General features: G+C 41.4%; 1 protein-coding gene and 1 long non-coding RNA gene across 3 annotated transcripts; one reads left to right on the forward strand and one right to left on the reverse strand.

Moving 5' to 3' along the window:
• The first annotated feature begins 4,539 nt into the window (after positions 1–4,539).
• LOC116368096 (uncharacterized) lies at positions 4,540–8,053 on the forward strand. Its single transcript, XR_004208485.1, has 2 exons — positions 4,540–4,653; positions 7,953–8,053. It is a non-coding gene; the product is annotated as an uncharacterized LOC116368096 (long non-coding RNA).
• Positions 4,647–13,518, reverse strand: LOC116352844 (zinc finger protein 664-like). Of its 2 annotated transcripts, XM_031819095.1 has the most exons (4): positions 13,034–13,518; positions 12,816–12,926; positions 7,905–8,088; positions 4,647–7,541 (listed from the first exon to the last, which is right to left on the reverse strand). In XM_031819095.1, exons 2-4 carry the CDS (start codon positions 12,828–12,830, stop codon positions 6,550–6,552), a joined length of 1,191 nt encoding a protein of 396 aa, XP_031674955.1. In that variant the 5' UTR covers positions 12,831–12,926; positions 13,034–13,518; the 3' UTR covers positions 4,647–6,549. The 2 variants fall into 2 exon arrangements, with proteins under 2 accessions (XP_031674955.1, XP_031674956.1); XM_031819096.1 differs by lacking the exon at positions 12,816–12,926.
• Between the last annotated feature and the right edge of the window lie 145 nt (positions 13,519–13,663).

Below are 13,663 nucleotides of genomic sequence, written 5' to 3' on the forward strand. Positions count from 1 at the left end.
CCTAATGGACAGAAATATGCATGTGAGAGCAATAAGTAATCAAATCTGTTGCACTTACAGATTGACTCAATCCGACATTTAAATCAAATGGTCACTTTATGGTAGCTCTTTTCTCGTTTTCATTTGACTTATATAATTTGAGCTAGATGGGAGTAAACTCTGACAACTCAATTGCTAAGGACCCTGTTAGAAGTTAAGAATGTTACTCCGTGACGGCTGGACAGCTCCTGAGAGGTGGGGAGTGTTGAGTTGATTTGCGAGATTCCAACGAGATTGGCTTCATAATGGCTTAGATATGATGGTAGGGAAATGTTAATTTGACATTGAGCTTCAACCAATGTATACTCAGCGCGACTACAACATAATGGAATAGAACTATAAAGTATGAAAAATGTTGCAAAAGTGAGACGTAACATGCATCATTGGTGTAGCCTCTCAATGGCCAATACATATCAGCAGCAAACCAGGATTTATAGACATCACTGGTGTAGCCCATGCTTAATTATTTATTTTTGCTTCTGACTTGACCTGCTGGTTGCGCATTGCTTGTATCATCAATCTGTGTGCGATGGGCTAGTGGGCTACTTTGCTGAAATAACCACCCTGATTTTATTTTGTCTAGACGTTCAAAAGGAACGCATAGATGTGGAAGATCAAAGGAAACGAGATCAAGACATTGTCTACACCACAGTAAGGACACTGTTCATAACTGTCAACCAAACTTACCCGATCCATCTTGGAAGCGATTCTTTCTTCAAATAAAAAACCATGAAAGTAAATGTGTACGCTAGAGTTACTTTCTTTGTCACGGCGTTCAGATAAAGAAAAGCTAGACCAGCGCAATCAAACGTCCTTTTAAATATCAATACTGGATTTAAATGGAGACAAATGTTACATCAGAACGATCCTGTGGAATTTATTTTAGTTTGAAAACGAGATAGTGGATGGTAACAAAGAACTTCCTGTTGATGCTTTTCGGCTTCTGCTGAGGTGTTTACGAGGTGCCGCCACCTACCGCACATAGTCATCAACACTTTAAGTGCCTGAAGCGGTTTAGGGAGTGTCATTTATTGCTAGAAAATAACTGTATTCCCTCAAATATATAGTGTTAACTTAATGGCAAAAATGTAGGCTATTTTTGAATAGTGGAGGCAGCGCCTATTTTCCTTGACCTGCGGTAACTCTAAATCAATAGTTGTTAATTAAGTAGTCCGAAAATGTTCACTTGCTTGACCATTCTGAAGGTCATGTAACTGTTACATGCAACATTAACCGGACAGATGTTGCATTCCGGTTTTATGATGTAATAAAAAGGTCTGGTTGAATGTATTCTGCCACTGTCTTCTTGTCTCAGCTGAGTCCAGGCATATGAACTAACAGGTTATAACAACGCAATTACCACCACATGTAATATGGCTATTTTTCTGGCTTTCTTCCCTGGTGATTTTTACCTACACACCGCTACTGGAAGGTGTAGGCTTGGCCTCATTATTTCTTCATGGTTCTGACTTTACCTGCTTGTTGCGCATTGCCTTGTATCAATCTGTGTGCTTTAGGCTAGTAGGCTACTTTGCTGAAGGACAAAATATCCCAAATGTTTATTACCACCATTGTTTATTTTGTCCAACTGTTCAAATGGAACGAATGGATATGGAAGATCAAATATGATAACTAGACATGTTATACACCACAGTAGGGATAGTGTTAATAAGTCAAAATTTACCCGATCTTTTGTTGACGCTATTAATCTTCAGCGTTTCTTAGTGACAGTAAATCTGTAGCTAGCCTACACTACAGTTACTTTCTTTGTTACAGCGTTCAGATAAAGAACCGCTAGACCAGAGCAACATCCTTTTAAATATCAAAACTCGACTTAAATTGTGACAAATGTCTTATGTAGGCTAATCTAACTTCAGAAAGATCCCGGATAAGACTAATCTATTAAAGTCAATTAAACGTTCAACACCCTATTCACCAAGAATACTGATGTCTGTTATCGTCTAACTCTACCCGAGATCCACTTGAAACAACGTCCTCTGAGAGTCCAGATAGTTTTAATTGTCTGAGGCCCAGTAAGGGACGCCTATAAAATACCAGACTGATTACAGCAGCGTTATCCGTGAAGCGAACCAGTAACACCTGATGTATGTTTAATCCGACGTCTGCAGAGTCCATGCAGCATTTATAACAATGCAACTTCCGCAGTAGTCGGTGCATTACAAGCATTTCGCTACACCCACAATAACATCTGTATGTGACCAATACGATTTGATTGTGATTTATAATTCTGCTTCACGCAGCAGAGCAGACCGAGAGCAGTTGTGAAGGAAGTGGTCTTCGGTATTATTTTACCTTTTTTTTAACGAGGTAGGCCAGTTGAGAACAAGTTCTCATTTACAACTGCTGTACAACAGTTGTATTATGGCGGTCCTCAAACTGGTATAGGTGCACGCCCCCACCTTGTGTTTTGTCTGTGTATCAGCCTAATATTCTGCAGTATTAATTCATTACACTTTTAAAAACTAATTAACCCTACACCCATTAAAACCTCATTATTCCACCCTGGACCCACCCTCTACAAGCATTTCGCTACACTCGCAATAACATCTGCTAACCATGTATGTGACAAATAAAATTTGATTTGATTTGACCCATCTTCCTCTACTACTCTCGGACACGTCTGATCTCCAGCACCATCGGTACCCCTACAGTTTACACACACAACTTTACACATTCCTTTCTTTCAAGTCCTTCTGCACACATCTCACATCTAAGAATCTCCCTGCTTACACACTGCTGGAAGGAAGTAGTCAAGGGAGATGTGTTTACAGGAAGTACCCCCCCCCCCCCCCCACACACACACACACATACCATCAACCAATCATATCAATGTGGAACTATACAGAGCTATAGAGCTTGTAGTCCGTTTAATTTTTTATTTATTTTTAAAATTAAGAGCTTGTAGTCCTATATCCCGGAAATGAGTTGCCTATGACTCGTTCAGCCATCCCTATGCGTAAAATTAAATGGGAGAAAGAATAGGGTTTTTGGAATAAATGCAGAAAATAAGTGTCTTAGGAGAACTTACAGGTTTTTTTCTATGAGATAGTATCAGTCAGTTAATGACCTTAAACAATTACAATTACAATATTTATTTATTACATAAATCCTTCAAAATTCAAAGTTACATTAGCTGATGAAGAGTCTCATAGAACAAAACGTACCCCCCCCCCCCCCCCCCCCCCCCCTTCGAATCATGGCTAAATTTGTGCCTATAAAAAGATACCATTACCACTTCACGCTTTAGAGCCCCACAGTGGATGTGTCATAACACCCATAAAACATGGTGGTCAAACAGGGAAATGGTTCCAATAGTTTTTCCACCATTCATTTATCCCATAGGAGATTTTAGAAACACTGACTATAAGGGCTGTGTTTCATGTAGGCTTACCCTGGCAAGACATTTTTTATAACCATGTTAATCTCTGTCGGACAAGGTGACTTTTAATCAATATAATATATGACATTTATCCATTTAGATGACAATGTGTGATATTGCATGGACATGGCAAACCTGCTTCTAGATCAGAGCTGCATATTATAGATGCAGTAAAGGAGTCAATGGAACGAAGACCGTTCAACAAATCTAATCTAACAAAGTGGATATTCGTCAAATCGTCATGCAGCATCTGGAAAGTATTCAGACTAGGGCTATCCCAACAAAAAAATTCTGTAGACCGAAATTCATCTGTTCTTTTGACCAACTGATCTAAATGTTTCAAAGTGTATTTTTCTACATATAGACACACCCAATGTTTTTTAATAAAATTAACTATATGCACTGATCTTATCTGATGATTTTAAGCTTACGGTTTGATGAAATAAGGCAAATGCCTCGAGGGCGCCAGAGATCTAGATAAAAAAACGTAACCTGACCCAACCATTCTCCTCGCTCCAGCTGGTTTTCTCCGATTCTGCCATTACTCTCCTGAAGTTACCAGTAACAGGCTACAAGAGGAGTTCGCAACCTTTCTCATTTGGAATGCCAATATATCTTACCATTTCTACCGATCTGCGTGCCAGTTATGGTTTTCATATGCACATTTGTCATGTGGTTAATCAAACCTAGCCAAATCTTAATAAATGGTACAAACCTAAAAAGTAACTTCTATTGCAATTGCCAACTATGTAAAAATAGCCTACATAAAGCCAACAAATAAACATTGCAGCCTGCAGGTAGAAAATATCCAGATGTTAAAAAAAATAAAAAAATATCCTATGAATCACATTGGCGACATATGGCCTGTCTGCAACGAACTTATATCAACTATTAACTTGGGTCCAGCTCGAAGCTTATGCTAGCGAACTTGCAACATGAAGAAAAAGATCAGATGAACCCTCAGTTTCCTGTTCCAATGAGCTCTGGATAGACACAGCTGTAGGCCATTTGCACAAGGGATAAGACACTTCGGCAGGAGCTCAATGGAGCTGAGTACCGGCACCTCAAAATGTTCTACTGCTTGAGCTTCCGTTAGTCTTGTAGAATATCAGCTCAAAAGTATTGTGGCGCTAATGCACCAAAATATAAACAGTAGCAGCATGAGTACCAGAACCTGTTTCAGTCCAAGTCGCGCACTGATAAGAAGTGATCAGGTAGGCCTATTATGACATTCCCACTGGATCAGAGCATGGCATTTTATCTTTTCACACTGGTTATTTAAAGTGAGAGAGCTGGAAAGATTTTCCAAATACAATGATTAACTATTGCAATTCTCAATGGATGTAAAAACAGACTTTGGTTGCTTGCTGTTTTGAGGTGAAGAAGACAACATTTACTTTGAGAAGCTCCACGGGTCATTAGTGATGGTGCGTTAAGCCAACCAGAAATACTATCAGATCTCCAAATGGGCACATTTATGTACATTTGCCCGCAGGCCAGGTAGCCTATAGGCCTACTTCTATGCATGTGGGTCCTTACTCAACATAGACAGGAGGCTCCAAACAAAAGACTGACTAAAGTGACAAAACTCATAAATGGAATGAAATCAACCAAAACTCGTTTCTCACAAGTGCAGCATAGGTTGTGCGGTCTGCAAACAACGTGTCGACTCCGACAATAATACCGGGAAGACTGTAATAATTATATTGAATGCATTAACATAAATTACTGTAACCAAAGTAACAAACCTTGTAGATTAGGAATTAACGTTTGAATGCACTACTGGTGATATGTAATGGGGAAGTGATATCAAACGCAAACAATTCACACAATGAAGTTATGAAACAATGAATGTGCACAAATTGGCAGGAGAGAGAAGCACATTGTGCATCTTTGCGCTGCATGGTCAATCCGACATCTGCATTGGCCATGCAGCATTTATGGTGATACGACCTCAGTAGAAGTCAGGGAATTCATACTTCTTGCTCTTCGCGAAACAGTGCAAGAAGTGAGTTTGTTTTCTACAGGATGTACCGTCAACGCGGAGCCAAAGAGCCCTCCACATTGTTACAAAATTTGGGAGGAGCATATATATATTTGCGCCCATCTCAGGTAACTAATCTATTGGAGGCCTAGACTAAAAGCATATTCATGCTTGATCCGAAAATGTATGTGTGTCTCACACACACGTTCCTACTTGACTAAAACCAACAGCCTGACAACCAAACAATCGACTAATTTGGGGTCATCACTGGGTCTGAATACTTTCCGAATGCACTATATGTATTGTAACAGGCTCACAATGCGGTTACTTAAGTCCAATTTGGATACATTTGGCTGTTTTTGCAGGATAACGTTTAAAAGTTGAAGTGACTTCTAAATGCTTACTCCGGTTAGCATAGCTAGTATCTGGTGGTGGTAGTCAATCATTTTTAACTGTAATGCAGTTGATTGGGGAATATGAAATTAACATTTTCTGTTTGGGGTTGACATACAAGCATTAAACTCTGATTTGTACCTCAATATATTGTGACATACACATATAAACAATAGTCTAAACGTAGGATAATTTTGCTGGGGGGCAATGAAGAGATTCAGGATTATTCCCCCATGGCCTTTTCTTTCCATGGCAATTCCATTGTTTTGCTCGAGTTCGATTGACTTCTTTACTGCATCTACAGTTGAAGTCGGAAGTTTACATACACTTAGGTTGGAGCCATTAAAACTTGTTTTTCAACCACTCCACGGATTTCTTGTTAACAAACTATAGTTTGGCAAGTCAGTTAGGACATTTACTTTGTGTATGACACGTAATTTTCCCAACATTTGTTTACAGCTTATTCACTAATAATTCACTATCACAATTCCAGTGGGTCAGAAGTTTATATACACTGTGCCTTTAAACAGGTTGGAAAATTCCAGAAAATTGACATGGCTTTAGAAGCTTCTGAACCTGAAAGACCGCTCAGCAAGGAAGAAGCCACTGCTCCAAAACCGCCATAAAAAGCCAGACTACGGTTTGCGACTGCACATGGGGACAAAGATCGTACATTTTTAGTTTTCTGGTGTTTTTCCACATAGGCCCTAAATGAACAACGCTTTCCACACATCTAAGGTTTCTCTCCAGTGTGTGTTTGCTGGTGTGAATTTAGGTTCCCTGATTGACTGAAGCTCTTCCCACACTGATCACAGGTATAAGGTTTCTCTCCAGTGTGTGTTCGCTGGTGTGTATTCAGGTGTACGGATTGACTGAATCTCTTGCCACAATGATCACAGCTGTAAGGCTTCTCGCCAGTGTGTGTTCGCTGGTGTATAATCAGGGAGAAAGCTACAGCAAAGCTCTTCCCACACTGACCACAGCAAAAAGGTTTCTTTGCTGTGTGTATGCGCTGGTGTATAGTTAGTGTTTCTGAAGAAGCAAAGCTCTTTCCACACTGATAACAACTATAAGGCTTATCTCTGGTGTGTGTTCGCTGGTGTGTAGTCAGATTGGAAGCTACAGCAAAGCTCTTCCCACATAGACAGACATAAGGTTTCTCTCCAGTGTGTGTACGCTGGTGTCTAGTCAGGGAGGAAGTTAGAGCAAAGTTCTTCCCACACTGATCACAGCTAAAAGGCTTCACTCCAGTGTGTGTTAGTTGGTGTGTTGTCAGGTGGCCAGACTGACTGAAGCTCTTCCCACATTGATCACAGCTATAAGGCTTCACTCCAGTGTGTGTTAGCTTGTGTATGTTTAGGGCGCCCAAAAAAGCAAAGCTTTTCCCACAATCAAGGCAGGGGTAAGGCCTCTCCCCTGAATGAATTCTCAGATGATATTTTAAGGTTTGAGATGCAGTGAAACTCTTCCCACACTGAGAGCAGCAGTGCGGTTTCTTTCCTGTGTGAATCCGCTGGTGAATAATGAAGCCACTTCGGCTTGTGAAATTCTTCCCACACTCAGAGCAGCAGTGGTGAGGTTTCTTCCCTGTACGTCTCTGCTGGGGTTTCTTGAGATGTTCTGATTTGGAGAGAGTCTTCTCTGTCTCTTCAGCAACATCATGTGGCTGAGGCTCCCCAGATGATAAGCCCCTCCCACTGAGAGAACGAGAGTTAGGGGTGTCCCCTGTGAAAGACATTGAATAATTAGGTTTTGGAAATATGTGTGAATAAATACGTTTGTTATTTCGCAGACGCTCTGATCCAGAGAGAATTACAGCAGCAATTAGGGTTAAGTACCTTGCTCAAGGACACATGGACAGATTTTTCACCTAGTCGGCTTAGAGATTCTAACCAGCAACCTTACAATTAGTGGCCCTGATCATCAATATACACTCAGTGGAGTGGCCCGTTTATTAAGTAAACCCCCCTCCGTTCACGAAACTGGATCGACAATTTACTGGCCACTGAGTGTTTACTGTTTATCAATCAATTAACAGAAATTACAGAACCATATTGTGTTCTCATCCACACACCCCATTGTTCTTACTTGATGATATCAGATCTCCATCTCCCTCCTTGTGTCCTTCTCTCACAGTTCCACTCTGCCCTGGTGTTTTCCTGCAGTCGACCAGCCGCACAGAAACCCTCTTCAGATCCAGCAGTAAGGCACTCCCAGGAGAGTTGTGACCAGGGGACTCCGGCAGGGTGTAGGGGGAAGGACTCGCTCTGTCCTGGTGACCACAGAAGTATTGTACATAAAATATCATTAGACCAAACATTTGATTACTTTATAATACCTTCTTTCTCCTGAAGTGTGTAATCGTTCACTACTTTACACTTCAATCACTTCAGAGAATTTTTCAAATGTTAGTGGTATATTTTTTTACAAATGTAAAAATGTATAACACTTCTAATTTTTCTAAATGGAAGTAGTACACTTGTAATGCCTCCTGTCTTATGTTCAGAACCTTTGAGTATTCATTGGAGTTGAACAAGTTTTTCACCCCTGAGCCAATCTTGGTTAACCCAGAACTAATGTCTCTTGTAATTAGTCAGCCGCACGATTTAGTTCTGAGTTCATACGTGTTAGGATGAGAGCTTAACAGATGCTAGAAGGAAGAGCTCCACCCTCTCAAGATATGGGCCGAATGTCCCCTCCCCTTTCCAAAATGTTGGCGAACGCCAACACCTGCGAAACCGTGATTTGTCGTAATAACCAGAGGAAAAAGCAAAACACCTGAACTACTGCTGCTCATAATGTAGTATTTAGCGCTAAATCCATCAATTATTTGGTTTTACCTTCCACCCTGAATTAAATGAATGTCAATTTATAGAGTTATCCCCATGAAGACCAGAGCCACCGCTTTCTGTTGCCTTTTACAGTTTGTTTCTAGCCTAAAGCGTTGCAGAGTTATGTTATCCTATACATTTATATAATCAGGGTTTGGGGGGCATTAATTCTGTTCTGTGAGGTGGAAGAAATGCCTTTGTTCTCTATGAAAATTCACTCTCTCTATACTGTGGCCATGAGGAGATAATATCTTCAAGGAATTTACAACCTCTCTGACCACAGCAGCCTAGTTGAAGGAGGCAGGCAGGGGGATGGGGCTGGGGCTTGCTGTACCCAAAGAGGGCAACATCATGACAAAAGCCATCACTAGCCGGTGTCCACCCAGTACCCTGCCCGGAACTTTGTCACTAGCTGACCACCACCCGGTTGTGCTACCCTATGTACATAGACATGGAACACTGGTCACTTGAATAATGTTTACATACTGTTACCCACTTCATATGTATATACTGTATTCTAGTCAAGGCCATGCTATTCAACTATTTCTGTATATATACACACATATATATATATATATATATATATATACACATACACACTATTCGATCCTACGTATTCTACAGATATAGTAAATATTCCATCCACATACTGTCTCTACATCCTGTGATGGAAAATGTTATCATGTGAAGAGCAGCCTTGAAAATTTTCATCTTGTCAAATAATCCTTGGTTCCTGCCTGAACTTGGTAAAGATATGAAGAGGGGCAACATGACACCCTCCTCAGGACCATCTGGCAGAACGGCCAGAATATGTTCTATACGTTAAGACAGGAGGCGGTGCCAGACATGCCAGAACCAACCCTATGAACTCTGTAACGTGTCTGTAACCAGTATATAAGAGATCTAATGGGACTTCCCTGAGGGAGATACCTTCAGAACGGTACTTTATACTTCTAAGTTTGACCTCTCCAGCATGCTGATAAAACAATGATTCTTTTAAGATTGACTTTCAGTGTCCCTGTGTTGCATTTACACGACTATCCCATCATACACCACATGACCAAAGGTATAGGGACACCTGCTCGTCGAACAACTCTTAACAAAATCACAGGCATTAATATGGAGTTGGTCCCCCCTTTTGCTGCTATAACAGCCTCCACTCTGCTGGGAAGGCTTTCCACTAGATGTTGGCGCATTGCTGTTGGGACTTGCTTCAATTCAGCCACGAGCATTAGTGAGGTTGGGCATTGATGTTGGCCGTTTAGGCCTGGCTCTGGGATGAATTAGACCCCAAGGTGTTTGATGGGGTTGAGGACAGGGCTCTGTGCGGGCCAGTGAAGTTCTTCCACACCAATCTCGACAAAACATTTCTGTATTGACCTCACTTTGTGCACAGGAGCATTGTCATGCTGAAACAGGAAAGGGCCTTCCCCAAACTGTTACCACAAAGTTGGAAGGGCAGAATGTCATTGTATGCTATAGTATTACGAATTCCCTTCACTGGAACTAAGGGGCCTAGCCCGAACCATGAAAAACAGTCCCAGACAATTATTCCTCATCCACCAAACTTTACAGTTGGCACTATGCATTGGAGCAGGTAGCATTCTCCTGGCATCCACCAAACCCAGATTTGTCCGTTGGCGGCAAGCCTTACACCTCTCCAGCCGACGCTTCGCATTGCGCATGGTGATCTTAGGCTTGTGTGCGGCTGCTCAGCTATGGAAACCCATTTCATGAAACTCCCGACCAACAGTTATTATGCTGACATTGCGTCCAGAGGCAGTTTGGTACCCGGTAGGAAATGTTGGAACTGAGGACAAACGATTTTTACCTGCTACGCGCTTCAGTACTCGGCGGTCTCATTCTGTGAGTTGCGTACCCCGTATTCTTATCGGCAGACTCAACAGCCTTGGTTTCTCATATGACTGCCTCGCCTGGTTCACCAACTACTTCTCAGATAGTTCAGTGTGTCAAATCGGAAGGCCTGTTGTCTAGAACTCTGGCAGTCTCTATGGGGATACCACAGGGTTCAATTCTCGGGCTGACTCTTTTCTCTGCGTATATCAATGATGTCATTCTTGCTGCGGGTGATTCCCTGATCCACCTCTACGCAGACGACAACATTCTATATACATTTGGCCCTTCTAAATGTAGCCGATGTGAAATGGCTAGCTAGTTAGCGGTGGTGCGTGCTACTTGAAAGTGGTGGTTCCCCTTGCTCTGCAAGGGCTGCGGCTTTTGTGGAGCGTTGGTAAAGATGCTTCGAGGGTGACTGTTGACGTGTGCAGAGCGTCCCTGGTTCGCGCCCAGGTCGGGGCGAGGGGACGGGCGTAAAGTCTTTACTGTTACATAAACAAATAACACAAGCTCTAAGGCCACAAGACTTTGTACCTCCTGCTATGCTCTCAACGTGAGGATCGGTACAAACAAAGTAATGGGACTTGCTGAAGCTGCCATCTTGTGCCGTTGTTTTCCACGTACATCTTTTCAAGAACTGACTGTGTTAACAAACCTCCAAACGAGCTTCAATGCCATACAACACTCCTTCCGTGGCCTCCAACTGCTCTTAAACGCTAGTAAAGCTAAATGCATGCTCTTCAACTGTTCGCTGCCTGCACCCGCCCGCCCGACTAGCATCACTACTCTGGACGGTTCTGACTTAGAATATGTGGACAACTACAAATACCTAGGTGTCTGGCTAGACTGTAAACTTTACTTCCAGACTCATATTAAACATCTCCAATCCAAAATTAAACCTAGAATCAGCTTCCTATTCACGCCGCCAAACATGCCCTCCTAAAACTGACTATCCTACCGATCCTTGACTTCGGCGATGTCATAGCTAGCTAGTGTGTGGTAGAAATTACAACATTGTTATTCAAATGACCTTTTATATTAGAATATTCTTCAATTAGTACTTTCACACTGTCTGTTGGCCTGAGAGGAGCCTCTGGTGCCTAATGCTGGCAGTTTATTTACAATGCCTTGGTGATGAAACCTAAACTACATTCCACTGCATGATTAGTGTCTGTGTCAAATGCTGTTCTGCCAGGAAAACTCTCCCCCCAGTTTCTCTTTCACATCACAAATGGACACTGGACTTCATCTGTTGAGGGAAGGATCTAGTGTCCAATGTTGTATTATAATTTCTGTATAAACAAGCAGTAAATGACCTAGACAGACATCTGGCGCCATGTAAATCTTGCTGTCTGTTACTGTCTGTACCCTTGTATAATTTCACAAATCTGTTACTTATGAGGACTCAGGAGGACTATAAAAAGTAGTAACCTAACCCTGCTTATTTGGGCTTTTTGCTCTACACCATCTGGTGACCGGTAACCCTCCATTACTGCCGTAATTAATAATAAAGTTGGATGGTTTTGTAGAAATCTAAAAGTCTCTCCTTTTGATTAGAATAATTACAAGTTGCAAAAGTTCATTGTATTGCATTGTAAGTTAACTGCGTGACAATTTTGTTTTTAACTGATGTAACGTTAGCTCGCTAATTATGTTTTGTGGGAAAATGTAGGACTGCCGTTTGGACATGAACTAGCTATCGTCAGCTGGTCTTGTCTGTTAGGTAACTTTAGTCATTTTTTTAACAAACCTTCCAGAAACAATTACACCTTTCATTGCCTGTTAGCTAGCTACAGAGGCTAGCTGCTGGACTTGGGACAAACAAGCTAACTTCAGCTAATAGCAGCTGTATTGTTGCCAAGCAACAGAGATGCTGACCAGGTTCGAATTTAGAACTCTGAGATGAAGCTGAAAATAAATTCGTCTCAGAAATGCTACAAAAAGGAAGCACGTCATTGGTTCTTAAATGAACGGAAATGTGCACCTGAGGTAATGCTGGAATAGTGGAGGCAGCCCGTTTTCTTTGCGACTTGCGGTAACTAAATTAATAGTTATTTAGTAGTTCTAAAATGTCGGAATGTCGGAAACAATAAGTGGCTTGACCATGCATAAGGTCATGTAACTTTGTTACTTGCAAAATGTATGACTGAACAAAAAGTGTGGTTGAATTTATTCTGCCACTGTCTTGTCAATGCATATTAACTAACAGGTTATAGAGCAAACAACGCAATTATCACTGGCTTCCTGGTGATTTTACCGCTACTGCAAGGTGTAGCTTTAGCCTCATTATTTCTCCATGGTCTTACTTTACCTGCTCGTTGCGCATTGCCTTGTATCAATGCGTGCGCTTTAGGCTAGTAGGCTACTTTGCTGAAGGACAACATTTCCCAGGGTTTATTGCCACCATTTGTTTTCTGTCCAGCTCTTCAAATGAAACGAATGGATGTGGAAGATCAAAGTTGATAACTAGACCTAGACATGTTATACACCACAGTAGGAATACTGTTAATAAAAGTAAACTAAACTTACCCGATCCATCGTGGAAGCTATTCTTTCTTCAGCGTTTCTTCAAATAAAAAAGTGACAGTAAATCTGTAGCTAGCCTACATTTACAGTTACTTTCTTTGTTGCAGAATTCAGATTTAAAAAACAGCTAGATCAGAGCGATCAGATGTCATTATCAATATCAAAACTTAAGTGGTGATAAATAATCTTAGTTTAGAAAGATCCTGGATAAGATTTTACCTGATCTATTAAAGTAAATAAAACGTTCAACACCCTATTCACCAAGAATCATGTTGTCTGTTATCGTCTAACTCAACCCGAGAGTCTGTTGGAACAACGTCCTCTTCGAGAGTCCAGATAGTTGTAATTATCTAAGGCCCAGTAATGGAAGCCTATAAAATACCAGACTGATTGCAGCAGCGCTATCCGTGCAGTGAACCAGAAAACCCCGATGTATGTTCAATCCGACGTCCTCAGTGTCCATTTACAGCAATGCAACCGTGGTCGAAGTCAAGACTTCCCGCGAGAGCTGTTGAAAAGCAATAAAACGGTCTTCTTCTTCGGTATTATAAGCGCTTCGCATACAATTGTTAAGTGCATGTCGCCACCTACTGATTTGTCTGTTTATCAGCGTACTATTTTGTAGTACTATTC

Source organism: Oncorhynchus kisutch, unplaced genomic scaffold (genome assembly GCF_002021735.2).
Source record: "Oncorhynchus kisutch isolate 150728-3 unplaced genomic scaffold, Okis_V2 scaffold1832, whole genome shotgun sequence".
NCBI lineage: Eukaryota > Metazoa > Chordata > Actinopteri > Salmoniformes > Salmonidae > Oncorhynchus > Oncorhynchus kisutch.

Bases quoted from the DNA above. Each gene is read 5' to 3' on its own strand.
- LOC116352844 (XM_031819095.1), bottom strand. The intron at 7,542-7,904 runs GTAAGAACAATG...TGTCTTTCACAG, and splicing joins TGGAGATCTGATATCATCAA to GGGACACCCCTAACTCTCGT.